The following is a 14645-nucleotide window of genomic DNA, read 5'->3' as shown; positions in this document are numbered from 1 at the left end:
TTATTATTAGCCAAAGGCCAATCACCTGGGGAGTCAGGTCAATTATCAAGACTATATCAGCTCTTTCCATGTATCAAATGAGATCACTAGAAACCTAAAGAACCCCAAAGACATTGCTGTTCCATCTCTAAGTCACGTCCGACTCTTTGTGATCCCATGGACCGCAGCAAGCCAGGCATCCCCGTCCTTCACTATCTCCCAGAATTTGCTCAAACTCATGTCCATTGAGTCAGGGATGCCATCCAACCATCTCATCCTCTGTTGTCCACTTCTTCTGCATTTAATCTTTCCCAGCATCAGGGGCCTCTCCAATGATCGTCTCCAATGAGTCGGGTCTTTGCATCAGGTGGCCAGAGTAACGGAGTTTCACTTTTAGCATCAGTCCTTCCAATGAATATTAGGGGTTGATTTCCTTTAGGATTGACTGGTTTGATCTCCTTGCAGTCCAAGGGACTCTCAAGAGTCTTCTCCAGCACCACAATTCAAAAGCATCAATTCTTCAGCACTCAGCTTTGTTTATGGTCCAACTTTCACATCCACTGGAAAAACCATAGCTTTGATATATGGACATGTGTCAGCAAAGTGGTATCTCTGCTTTTTAATATGCTGCCTAGGTTTGTCATAGCTTTTCTTCCAAGGAGCAAGCGTCTTTTCATTTTGCGGCTGCAGTCACTGTCTGCAGTGATTTTGGAGCCCAAGAAAATAAAATCTGTAACTGTTTCCACTTTTTCCCCATCTATTTGCCATAAAGTGATGGGACCTTCTAATAAGATGGTTTCAGACTATAGCCTTGGATTTTGAAGTTTTATGCAAAGAAACTTTCCATAAAACAACTGTTAAATAAAACTATTACATAATATAATGTCAACAATATTAAGATACAGGAGGTCTTGGATTAAATGCTCTAAATAAGGGGCCCTAAACCTCTTCTTAAATAAAGAAATTCAGAACTCATTACATTTCTCTTTTTATCTTCTTTTTCCATCTTGGCTGCAATTATAGCAATTATTCTTATCTTAATTTTCTTGACACACATATTGCGGCCAACCGGTACTTGTGTTAACTCTTGTCTTAATGATTCTTATATACTTTTATTGTTTTAAGCCAAATCAAATCTACTTTGGATGTATAGATTTATACAGATAAAACTTGTCTTGCTTTCTTTTGAGGACTTGTGAAATTTGATGAAGAGTTCTTTTTTGAATAAGAGTATTTTTATAAATACATCAGGAAAAAAATCTAAACATTGTCTAGATGTCTGGGTTTGAATGGATTTTATGATTGTGACAGAGAGAGTGAAATATTTCATACTGGCTAACAGATGGGCTGGGCTTCCCAGGTGGCTCAGTGGTAAAGAATCCTGCTGCCAATGCAGGAGACACTGGAGACTTGAGTTCAATCCCTGGGTCGGGAAGATCTCCTGGAGGAGGAAATGGCAAATCCACTGCAGTATTCTTGCCAGGATAATCCCATGGACAGAGGAGTCTGCCAGGCTGCAGTCCATTGGGGTCTCAAAAGAGTCAGATATGATTTAGTGACTGAGAACACGCAAGGTATGGGGGGACTGGTTTTCTGAAATGGCTTTGGAAACTGAAGTCACCTTTCCAGCATTTAACCCTAGAGCTCCACCTGCAGTTTAGAAATGGGTGCCCTTAACTTAAAAGGACTGATGGTGAAGCTGAAGCTCCAATACTTTGGCCACCTGATGCAAAGAACTGACTCACTGGAAAAGACCCTGATGCTGGGAAAGATTGAAGGCAGGAGAAGGGGACGACAGAGAACGAGATGGTTGGATGGCATCACTGACTCGATTGGCATGAGTTTGAGCATCTGGGCGTTGGTGATGGACAGGGAAACCTGGTGTGCTGCAGTCCATGGGGTCACAAAGAGTCAGATATGACTGAGCAATTGAACTGAACTTAACAAAAGTATAACAAAAAGTAAAGGTCCAGGTTTAGCAAGATCCCAGCTATAAAGGAGGAGACAGAAACAGCATACTCCAAGTCTTCTCCATGCCTTTTCATTGGTACTCAGCCAGCCAACGGCAAACCCTGTAATTTTTTTTTTGGACCAAATCATGGTCCATGACCAGGCTTCGAACCCATACTCCCTGCACTGGAATATCAGAATCTTAGTCACTAGACCACCAGGGAAGTCCCAGATTCTGTAAATGAATGGTAGCTTGGGGAGGGCCCTTGGATTCCACCATATCTATTCACCTTCATTGATGCTTTTCCTACCAGCATCCCGTCTGCAAAACAATCCTCAAGAAGTTGGTAAAGGGCACAGAACTCCGTAGGTACCACATTAACTGAACCATTTCCTCAAAGTCTGAGAAATCTATTCTAAAGTTTCAACCCAGGAATGTTAATAGCAAGGGATTTCGAAAGACATGGGACTAACGTTATTTTTTAAAGTAAGTACAAACAAATCATGAGTCTCCAATCTTTTACAAGAACATTCTTTCTTATGGGTGAATTGAGAGCCAAGAGGGTAAACCTGGATAAGTACTCTCCTCTTTTAGAGGGTAAAGGGTAAAGCCAAGTTTACCCTCTTGGTTTCTCTTTCAGAGAAACTCATATATGAAAATCCCAGGTAATAAAGGAAAATTGGGGGTGATTACTTGCATCACAAAAACATGTTTTGCGATACCAGAGGATTTCTTTCTTTTTTAAGAAACATTCTTTATTGAACTTCTTACAATGCTGCTTCTGTTTTCTGTTTTGGTTTTTTGGTTGCAAGGCATGTGGAATCTTAGCTCCCTGACCAGGGATCGAACCTGCACCCCCTGCATAGGAAGGCAAAGTCTTAACCACTGGACCTCCAGGGAAGTCCCAAAGGTTTCTTGAAATATTTCCTTTCAGTGGTTACTTCCCAGTCCCAAATATGTTTTTTCTCCTTAGCGTAAAGATCAATTCACTTTTTAAAAAACATTACCTTTCAGGACATTCATTACATCAGGAGCAAAAAACCTAAGAGATAATCTTTTGACTTACCAGATACAGCCAAATAGAAGAGCTCAAGGAACTCCTGTTATGGAAAGAAAATGTCTTCATGACTTCTCTCTTATTCTCCAATGCTCCTTGGTCTACTTAATGCTTTTTACTGTGTGGGTGGTTAGCAGTCTAACACAGCTCATTTGCCAAATGAAATCTTATATGAAAATGCAATATTTATAGTAGAGAAAACGCCACAAAACTCCAGAGCGCTGAGGAACACAGTTGGGAAACCGCACCTCCAGTTCATTCTCCAGTTCACTGACAAGTCTTTCGACGTCATCAGTCTGTGCCTACTGGTACCTGCCATCTTTTCTAGAACATGCAGGAGAGGCAGCACTATAATTGCCACAAGCACAGCCAATCAGATCCCTTGTTATAGTGAGGATTCAGCGCAGAGAACTGAACTGACTCCAGCTGGTTTAAGCAAAAGACAGATTTTTAACTGGCTTGTGGAGTCATTGGGCTGAATGTTAACTGTAGAACTGCACAATCCATTTGACAAGGGGGAAGCTTCCAGTGGTCCTGGACCACTGTGACTCTGCTTTGGAAGTCCAGAAGCTGCTGGTCCCACTGCAAGGTCACACCACACCTGTGCCCTCAGCAGAAGTTACAGATGCCCAGATTTCAGCTCTGTCAAGTGAATGGCTATGCCCTGAGACCGCTCAGCAAATGGTGCTGAAGAAAATCCAAAGCCTCCACAAATGCCTTGGTCCCTACTTCTGGAACCCAGCGTATCTGCTATTCCAGAATGATTCTGCTTTCCAGCCTCCAAAGTAAAAGAAGGAACACTAGAAGGAGACAGGAGTGGATCACGCTGGCCAGTCGCCATGTCCTCCCACCCCGCTCACTGAGTTCCCAAGCTAGCAATGACCCTTTCACCTTTTCTTTGATGGCACCCTAAAAAGGTCAGGAACGTGCTCCCAAGCTACTGACCTACAACCAAACTCCTCTGTAAATTTTAGTTTTTATACTATTACATGTTAACCGCTACCAGCACTTAAATCCCTTTAGTGCTTTCTTTACTCTGTCCAGCAATATTGTTCTGTCCATGTGTCTGAAATTCATTTCTTTTTTTTTTAAACTCTCCAGGGGCTAGCTCTTCATGCTCAAATAATCTTAATATGAGGCTCACAGTCTTCACCCATAAACATTCTTGGTTTTCCACTTTACACATGGACGTTTCCTCCATCTTTTTCTCTAACCTCCTACTCACTCTTTTGCACAGGCGGGGAGATTTTGGCGGTGGTAAACGTTCTGTTCTTTAAATACTCCCAGCCGGATATGGTCCCCATCACTGTCACCAGCTCAAAATAAGAGGATAGCCCCAAAGATACTCAACGAGTCACACACGTTGGGCAAGTTCTCCCTCGAAGAGTCTCAAATCCTCCGGAGCCTTTAAAAGTCATTCTTGTTTATAGAGTCTGAGTGTTTAAGAGGAAATTTGCTACAGAAATGGCAGCACCTCTGGCTGCTGGGCTGGTAAGGAAGGTGTCCTTTCCAAAGCTAACCGTTCAGGATAGGATCACCCAAGGCATCTGGCTGCAGCGAGGAGGAAGTTGCTGCTCTGCGCTTTTATACGAGTTTTATTTTCAAATTCCTGAGGGTACACAGAAGGGTGGGAACAACTTGTGGCTCTTCTTTCCCTCACGGCTGACTGTGGAGCAGCCAGACCCCAGCCCCTGCCCGCGGGTGCATTCCAGACAGACATTTATAAGACAGCAATGACTAAAAGGAAACGACTCCATCATTAAGACCCAGACCTAATAACTGTGGGACAATTTTACACGGAAATGATTTCTAAAACTTCAGTCTATGGCAAAATGGTTTTTACTTTCTTTTGGAGATTTCCTTTCCCCGAACCATCTCTCTTTTCACCGAAGAGAGAGGGAAGCAGAAATGGCATAAATTCCACTGAGAAGAATTTCATTTGGTCTCCGCATGGGTGGAGTGTGCGGGGGACCCACTACTCCGTAGAAGTTAAGATTTAGAGGTGACAGATCTTTGGAACTTGGTCATGTTATAAATCAGAGCGCTGAGCGAATTTTTTTCTTAACTTTTCAGCTTTGTAAATCTCTGAGAGTGACTAGTTGGCTCCCAGCATCAGACAAGATTTCTGGGTTTTGCAGTCACTTGGCCCCACCTGAAATCCTGGAATGAGAAGCTCCCACCTTGCATGCAGGGGAGCGTTTGAGAGAGACTATTACACGGGCACCAGCAACGTCTCCCTTCTCTGTCCTAATCAGCGCCTCAGAGCTGTCCCATCTCTCTCTGGTACATCTTCTAAAAGCCTCTGTGCAATGCACCAAGTCCGCGCTCCTCCCATATCCTAAATACGCCAAAGCACTAGAAAGGTAGGATTATTCAAGTGAAAAAATGATTAAGCCAGCAGGTTTATCTCCAGGCACAAGCTGCCTGAAGTGAAAGCAAGGTCGCATCCCCTCCAGGGAGCGGGAGCGGTGGGAGAATTGGTCCAGCCCCTACCCAGGACTGGGAAGGGCGCCAGTGACACACTGCGCATGTGCAGAAGCGAAGCCTGGGAGCCGGGCTCTCCCGCCCCCGCCCCTTCCGGGCCCCGTGGCTGGAGGGCGCCTGGATGATACCCGAAATCGTTGGGGTGACATATGGGCAGCTATTCGGCTGAGGCGAGTGAGGCACTCTCCTCAGGCGCACAATTTATGGGCCCCCCTCCAAAACTCAGTAATCAAGATAAATAATATTTTAATGATATTTTTTAAAAATAAAAATTAACGCAATAATCCATGGAGAACCAACCATGACAAATTTAAACACAAGATGAACAGGAGTTGGGTGGGAAGGTCCTACCCAAGTTCTGTGGATTAAGAGAAAATGACATAGCACTGACCCCAAAGGAAACCCGGAACTTGCAGGTGGCTCCCAGAGTGGGTTTGCAAGAGATCACAGCTGTTTCGTCCGCAGCCTCTGAGGTCTGGGGTCCTAAATGGCCTTCATCACTGAAATGCTGGGGGACCCTGCTTCTCCCAGTCCTGCTCTCTGGGGAGCTTGCTGTTCCCATATCTGGGTGTTAAATACAGTCAGGCACACAGGGACTTTTGCAAACAGGAGGCCAGCAAGGCCCTTGGCAGAGAGATTGTATATAGACTCTCCTTGACTCACTTTCCTGTTCATTTCCTATCCTGGCTCAATTGGATTATGTCAGGAAGGCCAGGTGTGGCCAGAGGACATTCCCAGGTCGGCCACAGAGAGGCGGTGAAGGGCAGCGTCAGGCACACTGGCCCGGGCCAGCCTCATTTTCTGGCCCCAGGGCTCCTCTCGAAGGGGCAAAGTTCTCACTCCTCTCCTCTCCCTGCGTTTCTCTCTTTGCAAGCAGGAGTTGGGGAAATCACTGGCCTCAAAGCTCCTCCTGGAGCCGGAAGAATAAACACCTCCTTTGCATTTGTGAATCTGCTGGGACTTGCCAGAACTTCACAGCAAGGCGCGCTTAGAGTAAAACAGCGTTTTGCATAAGTTCAGCCGGCCCATGAGAAAAATACCAGCCACGCTCAGCAATTCCTAAGGCAAGGTTGCCTGTCCTAAGCCTTCAGCCCCGCAGCCCAAAGGCTGGCTTTCTAAGGCAGCCGGTATCTGTGGATACCTGCACTGCTTAGCGCCTGGCTGCAGGGGAAATTCCTGCGTGTAAGACAAAGGCTCCATTATCCCACAGGCACGCCGTTCCTCAGGTAAGGGGGAAGGTGCAGAAGTATTTGTTCTTCTCCTTCATTCTATTTTTGCAAAGCACAGCCTATCTTTACAGAGAACTGAACCTCATCCATTTCCTGCAAAGCACAAAGGAGAAATTCCACTTCTTGGCTGGTTCCTGGGCTCCTGCCTCAAGCAGGAGTGGGGTTAAGAGAACACTAAGCCCTGTACTCTAGATGGAAAGCGCCAGCCTGGCTCCTACTGACACTGCCAGGGCCCCCGTGCGCTCCCTGGGTGCACTGCACCCTTGCAAACCCCGGGCCTTCATCGGTAAATGGAGGTAATAGGAACTAGAGGGTCTTCCCACTTCTGCAATTTAATTAACTATGTTCCTCAGAAAACAAAAAGGAGATTTTCCATGGCTTTCATCTTTCACTAGTAAAATGAGGACCCTGGATTATTAACCAAACGTGAAGGATACAACTGAAGGCTAAAAATATCAATAATGCAAGTAAAAATGGGGTATTTTTGATTTATTTTGTTTTTCTCTTTAAAAGACCTAGGACAGGGCTTCCCTGGTGCTCCAGTGGTTAAAAATCCACCTTGCAATGCAGGGGACATCAGTTCGATTCCTGGTCCGGGAACTAAGATCCTACATGTCTCGGGGCAGCTAAACCTGTGCACCACAACTGCGGGGTCCATGCGCCCCTGCACTCTAAAGCCTATGCTCCACAACAAGAGAAGCCACCCCAGTGAGAAGCCCGCACACTGCAACTAGAGAACAGCCCCCCGCACGACATCGAAGATCCAGTGCAGCTTTAAAGAAAAAAAAAGACCTAGGACAGTGTCTGAACCCAATTCGCTCTGGTTACCAACTGTGACTGAGCAAACAAAATCAGGATACCTCCCCACATCCTTCTCCGTTCTTCAAGCAAGGCATTTGCTTGGTTTTAAGAGGCAGAATTCAGCTGTCTTCTGCAGAGGCCCACCCTGAAGCCTTCTGTGGGTTGATCCTGTTCCTGCCCCTCTTTCTCCTGACCCCAAATGTCTGTAAACACAGGTACCGAATCAGAACCTTGAGAAGGCAGGTTAACCCTATGAAATACCAACACGATTTGCAAAAACGTCTAAATCTTCAGGATCTGTGCCTTTTGTTAAAGGGCCAGGAAGAAAAAAGAAGCAAAGTGAGATAGAAAGTGAATATCCAATATGAAAAAGCAGATGCTAAGTGAGGGCAGGGGCTTCCCAGGTGATAAAGAACCCACCTGCCCATGCAGGAGACATAAGTGATGTGGGTTTCGATCCCTGTGTCAGAAGATCCCCTTGAGGAGGGCATGGCAACCCACACCAGTATTCTTGCCTAGACAATCCCATGGACAGAGGAGCCTGGAGAGCTACGGCGGCCCACAGGGTTGCAAAGAGTTCCACACAACTGAAGCAACTGATCACAAGCGTTTCCTAAAAGCGTGTTGAAAGAAAAGGCTATGCTAACCTCTTGCTAAGGCCCTCCACCCTTTCATGTGGTGGCAGTGTGAACAGCCTTGTGTTTCTGGCTTTCATGACCAGTCATGGGGGTGCTGGCCACACTGCACGTCTTCTTCCTGGAGCCATTCATGTCCTCCCCTGGACTGTCAGACGGTGGAGTGGGGCTCATACCCCAACCGTCCACAGTTCTGAAACTGGGGAGGAGGTTCCCAAGAAATGAGGCTCATTCGGCAGAATGTCCCTCGCTATTCCCTATACCAGGACACAGACAAGCGCTGCTAGCCTCTTGTTTGAGTGCCAACCCCAGCCAGTTCTACATGTACCCAGCCCCAGAGACCGCCTGGACTAGATGCTTCTTCAGCAGGTAAATCCTCAAGGCTTCATGTTAAGTCATCGGAGTTTCTGAGTACTTGAGGCTTTATAAATCAAGATCAAATTAACATTCCGATGTAGGGGTCTGTGTTCAGAAGTATAAACGCACACACGTGCAGTAGTAAAAATCAGAAGCTGCCTTTTGAAGCTTACCCAGAGATCTTTCTTTCGTCTGGTTGGTGGACCTCACCACTGGAAGGCTCGCCCGAGTCCGGCTGCCTCTGGAGAAAGGACTGGGAGTTTCTCCCTCAGACATGGCTTCCAAAGAATCAGCAGACGCCTCTGACAGATGCTCCACTGGGTCGCCCAAGTTGGGAGGCTGAGGACTGTGAGAGAGTTTGGGGCTTCTTGTCTGCAAAAGGCATTTGAAAGAAAGTGGGAAAACAGATTGTTACTACTTATGCTGAAAATATTTTCTATACCATCAAGATCTGCTGAGCTGGAAGAACAACATGGCAATGAAAAGCAGTCCATTGGAAGGACTGGATATAGAAATAAAGACTCAGTGGGTCAGAATCTCAGTTGTGCAAGTTACTGGAAAAAAAGGTGTCCCTGAGTGAGTATTCCATTAAGGTTTTTATCACTGGACATAGCAGTGCAAATGCCGATTCAAGCAAGGAGTTGAGGACAAGCTACATTACAGGCTTCCCTGGTGGCTCAGATGGTAAAGCATCTCCCTGCAATGCAGGAGACCCAGGTTCGATTCCTGGGTCAGGAAGATCCCCTGGAGAAGGAAATGGCAACCCACTGCAGTATTCTTGCCTGGAAAATCCCATGGATGGAGGAGCCTGGCGGGCTACAGTCCATGGCGTTGCAAAGAGTCAGGACATGACTGAGGGACTTTCTTCTTACATTACTGGAGAGGATGATAGCAGGGACTTCCCTGGTGGTCCAGTGGTTAAGAATCTGCCTACCAATGCAGGGGACTCAGGTTCGATTCCTGATTGAGGAAGATCCACATGTCACGGAGCAACTACGTCCTGTGTGCCACAAATACTGAGCTGCGTGCTCCGCAACAGGAGAAGCTATCGCAGCGAGAAGCCTGCGCTGCAGTGAAGAGTAGCCGCCACTTGCTGCAACTAGATAAAGCCTGCTCGCAGCAACAAATACCCAGTGCAGCCAATAAATAAAGAGAATGATGGCAAATTAGTTCCTTTTGCCAGACAAATTCTAGCGGTGGTTATAATCACAGCAGATGGCACTGTGCATATTTTTATAATCTCACATGGAAGATGCCCTCACACCAGAGTAAATTGAACACAACCAGTCCTCTAAACTCCTCTCTCTAGACTGTTTCCAAAAATCAGTAAAATACAACTGTGAGAGAAATATTTCTATCACACTTGATTTCTTCTCTTTTGAGGCCGAAATTCCATAATTTAGACTATGTCTAGTTTTGGTTATCACTTAACCTCGACAAACAGCAGAAAGTACCTATAATAACTCAGACACACATAATACATAATTGAATTTCTCGCTTGGTTATCTATGCTGTAATGAATGTGTAAAACATTCATAATTTATGTTGGTCAATAACATTTCTTGAACATATACTGAGCGCCGTGAGCAACTGAGACAGACAGATATCACATTGCCTGATGTCAAAGATTTTTAAACTAATTGTTGAAATTAGTGAAGGATAACAACACAAGATAGTGTATAATTAAGCTTACACCATGAACTGTTTGGTACGTCCATTCATCCTTTCAACGAACACCTATCAAGTGCCTAGTATATTCCAGGTACATGCTAGGTACATACTAGCACACGGTTGGTACTGGGAACAGAACAACAGACAAAACAGATAAGATCCTGCCCTCAGGTGCTTACAGGGGACAGACACAGAAGACACTGACAGTGTGAATCCAGACTGGTGAGGGGTGTATATAAGTGGAGAACTGGAAAAGCAAGTAAACTGTGATCTCAAGGATGACGGAAGTTGGGAGAAGGGGACACGCCGGGGGCGGGATGAAAAGACGAAGGCAGCATGTGCAAAGTTCCCAAGGCAGAAAGAAAGAAGTGGTAAGCACTGGAGACCAGCAGACCCCGGATCCCACAGAACCCTGGGGTCAAGGGGAGAATTCTCACTCTGACTCTAAGCTACCAGAGTGCCATCTGAGGCAGGGAGAAGGGGGAGGGGTCAGGACCAGATACACTTTTTTATAAGATCATTTGGGCTGTTGTGTGGAGGCTGGAGGTTGTACATGTAGAAGGTCAGAGAAAAGGAGTCAGGGAAACTGGGGGGCTTATGCTGAATGAATGTGAAAGTTGCTCAGTCTGTCCGATTCTTTGCGACCCCATCAACGGTAGCCTGCCAGGCTCCTCCATCCATGGGATTTTCCAGGCAAGAACACTGGAGTGGGTTGCCATTTCCCTCTTCAGAGGATCTTCCTGACCCAGGGACTGAACCCATGTCTCCCACATTGCGGGCAGACTCTTTATCATCTGAGCCACCAGGGGCTTCAGGTGTTCCTATGTTGGGTGCATAAATATTTACAATTGTTATGTCTTCCTTTTGGAATGATCCCTAATCATTATGTAGTGCCCTTCCTCATCTTCTGTAATGTTCTTTATGGATAGGTGTTCACTGAATGAATGCCTGATCTCAGCTTTCCCCACCCCCAAAGCCCACCCCAGCTTTCATTACATGATTCCAGGCACCTTCCAGATGGCAAATGGATCCGAATTAATCAGGTGGTGAGTCTTCTCTTACTAAACTGCCAAAGGTGCTGATGGTGGTGGGATATAGGCAGCCCCAGGAGCTAGGTTTTTGTTTGTTTGTTTGTTTTGGGAGGGTGGTGGTTGTTTGCATTCCTTAATTTCCTCTAAGTTTTCCTAAGGATGCTAATGTACTTTGAAGTTCAAAACACCAAAGCACTTACTTCTCAAGGTAGGACTAACTTTGTGGGTAAACAATCGACTCAAGTGTTTAAAAGGGTTCTGGGTTTTGTTTCATGCTCTGCTGTGGCTGCCTTGAAACCCTTAATAATTTTTGGAACAAGGGCTTCCCAGGTGGCACAGTTGGTAAAGAATCCGCCTGCCAATGCAGGAGACACAAGAGACGTGGGTTCGATCCCTATGTTGGGAAGATCCCCTGGAACAGGAAATGTCAACCTGCTCCAATATTCCTACCTGGAAAATTCCATGGACAGAGGAGCCTGGTGGGCTACAGTCCATGAGGTCACAAAGACTCGGACACGACTGAACACACACACTAAGAATCACACAGAGTCGGTCCTGCCTCAAGGGCACAGAACTCTTTCAGGGATGCCCAGTTGTGCCTGGCACTCTAGGGGAGCCCTTTGAGGATGGGATCATCAGCTTCTTTCCCTTTTCCTAAATGTACCAGGAGACCCGTCTTGGTAGGAGCACTACTGTATTATCTAGACATCCACACCTTGCTACAACTCTCAGAACATTTCCATAGAGGAAAACAGGAATAAGGTCAGCACAAAGCCCCTGGTACGCCCTTCATGGAGGTGGCCAGCCTGGGTGTTCCACAGGAAACTCTCAGCTCAGATGACCAACCCATGTCATAGATCCCCTGGAGAAGGAAATGACAACCCACTGCAGTATTCTTGCCTGGAGAATTCCATGGACAGAGGAGCCTGGGGGGGCTACAGACCATGGGGTCACAAAGAGTCGGACACGACTGAGTGACTAACACAACACATCATGACCAGAAAGACAGATGACTTATCTCTCTGCTTTGGGTTAATTTTTCCACGCAAGGTCCCAAAGTAGTTTATTTTTCATAACATCTGCTTCTCTTACAAAGATCTGGATCTGGCTTTGGCACTCTTTAAGAGTATTATTAAACTTAAAAAAAAAAAAATCAACCCTAAATCATTGCCCAGCTCACCAAGAGTTATATAAATTCATATCATCTTCAATGAAGTAGCTACCTGGTTACTATGCTCAGTGGAATATCCAGTCAAAATGCCCTCATCCCTGACTTCGATAAGAAAAAAAAAAAAAAAAAGAATATACATTCAGTTTAGCAAAATGGCCAAGTAATAGTATTATTGAAGCAGCATGAACACAATGGCAGCTTCTGCTGTCTGGTCATCTTTGCAGCCTACGGCAGACACGATGCATTTGATGAGTTGTCATTTTCCATTGCAAAAGGCAATAATCCTTGAAGAAAATCAAAATAAAATTTCGATTTCTTGTTCAGGGTCATCTTGGTGGGCGTACGTATAAAAATAAAGATACAAGGGCTCAATCTCTTTTTTTGAAACTTCCTATCCACAGCCATTCCGTTCCAAATATAAACTCCCGCTCTCGTTTTTATGTCATTCACTTTCTCATTGCAAACTATCACTGCATATTAGCAATCTCCTCACACCGCGCTCTCCCTGCGGATGCCAGCTTGCTGCTGAGACATCATTTAGGGCAGAAAAAAGACAATGAAAATTGCTGACACTGGTGTCAGGCACTCTGTGATATGACATATTAAAACAAAAAAAAGTCAAAAAGCATTTGAAACAGGGACTCAGTACTCAGCGCAGTGCAAGGCTCCAGGAGTTAAAAGGGCTGTATGTGGTTGTCGAGCTCATAATGCATATAAGGGACATCTGGGGGCCAAGAATAAAGTATGCATAACAACTGGACAAGAAGTGCTACGAGGTGCATCACTGTGATAGTGCAGGGCAGAGTGAGGTTTAGGGGGTAACTGCCGACATTAAATAATGGGGCCAGAGAGGTGGAAGTGCAGAGGTGAGGAAGAGCCAGGGATGTCTGGGTGAAGTCACCCACTCATGCTTTCTCTCTGTATGACGGCAATATAGCCATGAGAAAGGAAGGATTTTTTAAAAATAAATTAATTTATTTTAATTGGAGGATAATTACTTAACAATATTATGGTGGGTTTCGCCATACATCGACATGCGTGAGCCACAGATGCACATGTCCCCGCATTCTGAGCCCCCTCCCACCACCCTCCCCATCCCACCCCTCTGGGTAGTCCCAAAGCACCGGCTTTGAGTGCCCTGCTTCATGCATGGAACTTGCACTGGTCATCTTGGAAAGAAATTTTAATAACCCAAAAATGGGTGGGAAGACACTTACACAGTTCAGATTGGTTAAGAACACAGTCTTTCTGTTGGGTGCTATTGTTCTTATTTTGGCTCAGGAGAAGCCTTTTCTCAGACATGCATCATCTACAGCATGGCACTGGGGGCCCCTGCCCTGAGCCTCTGAAGAAAGCCTGCCCCTAACTGGGAACCTTCGGGAGGCAGAGGATGGTAGAAACTCTTTCTGAGCAACCTGGGCAGGACTCGAGGGTCTGGACGGCTAGATTTCACTCAGCACTTCATGGACACACATGACACCAACTCACCTCCCTCTTCTAGAGGTTTCCCTAAACCATCAGGCGACCCCAAACTACCCCAAACCGGAAGTCACTTGGGGTCCTGCAGGAAGGGGCGGCCTGCATAACAAGGCCACCTGAACCCCACTCATCCATTCTAGTTTTCCTTTTTCAAAAAAGGCTTTCCAGGGTGGCCAACTGGCTAAGACTCTGTGCTCCCAATGCAGGGGGCCTGGGTTCAATCCTTGGTCAGGGAACTAGATCCCACCTGCCACAACCAAGAGATAGCATGCTGCAACTAAGATGGAAAATCCCCCATGCACTTCCCAAGTGTGATGATTTCAACTCAAAATTCCAGTCAAAAATGTGATGTCAACCAAAGAGAATTTTCTAGGTGTCATGCACTCTTATGAAAGATGCAAGGAGCAAGATATTTGAAATTCACAAATATTGAATGATTCCCTGGACTTTAGCTTTCTTTACCACCCCTCCTTCCAGCTCCACTAATGTCAGAAGAATTGACAAATTGCCCCACGGAAGGTTTAAGCTTCAAAATTTGCTCACGGAGTCCTTTCTAGAGCCACAGTGCAGTTCTTTTGCCCCCTCCTCTGCCCCTCTGGTTTCTGAAGTCTAAGTTTTCTGCTGGGTTTGGGTCTGAGGATGTGAAGACCAAGAGCTTCAATACGGCACACGGGCTTCCATCCTTACATAAACCCACCTGGTGGCCAGCCGCAGCTGCAGGAGACTTGCCATTCTTAGGCGCACCCCGAGACTCACCCCGGGGTGGGCGCCACATAACAGATTGATGTGAGAAGTTTATT

The 14645-nt window shown here is 46.0% G+C and overlaps 1 protein-coding gene across 22 annotated transcripts in view; it reads right to left on the bottom strand.

Annotated features, from left to right (window-relative positions):
- KIAA1217 (KIAA1217 ortholog) overlaps window positions 1–14645 on the bottom strand; it is a 348846-nt gene that overhangs the window by 160310 nt on the left and 173891 nt on the right. For all 22 annotated transcript variants that reach the window (XM_055543822.1, XM_055543798.1, XM_055543811.1 and 19 more), the window contains one exon: window positions 8667–8865. In XM_055543822.1, coding sequence (XP_055399797.1) covers window positions 8667–8865 — 199 coding nt within the window. The remainder of the gene's footprint in view (window positions 1–8666; window positions 8866–14645) is intronic.

The sequence above is a fragment of the Bubalus kerabau genome, chromosome 13 (assembly GCF_029407905.1).
Source record: "Bubalus kerabau isolate K-KA32 ecotype Philippines breed swamp buffalo chromosome 13, PCC_UOA_SB_1v2, whole genome shotgun sequence".
NCBI lineage: Eukaryota > Metazoa > Chordata > Mammalia > Artiodactyla > Bovidae > Bubalus > Bubalus kerabau.
The sequence above is the reverse complement of the archived record's forward strand: the minus strand, read 5'-3'. Positions and strand labels throughout refer to the sequence as shown.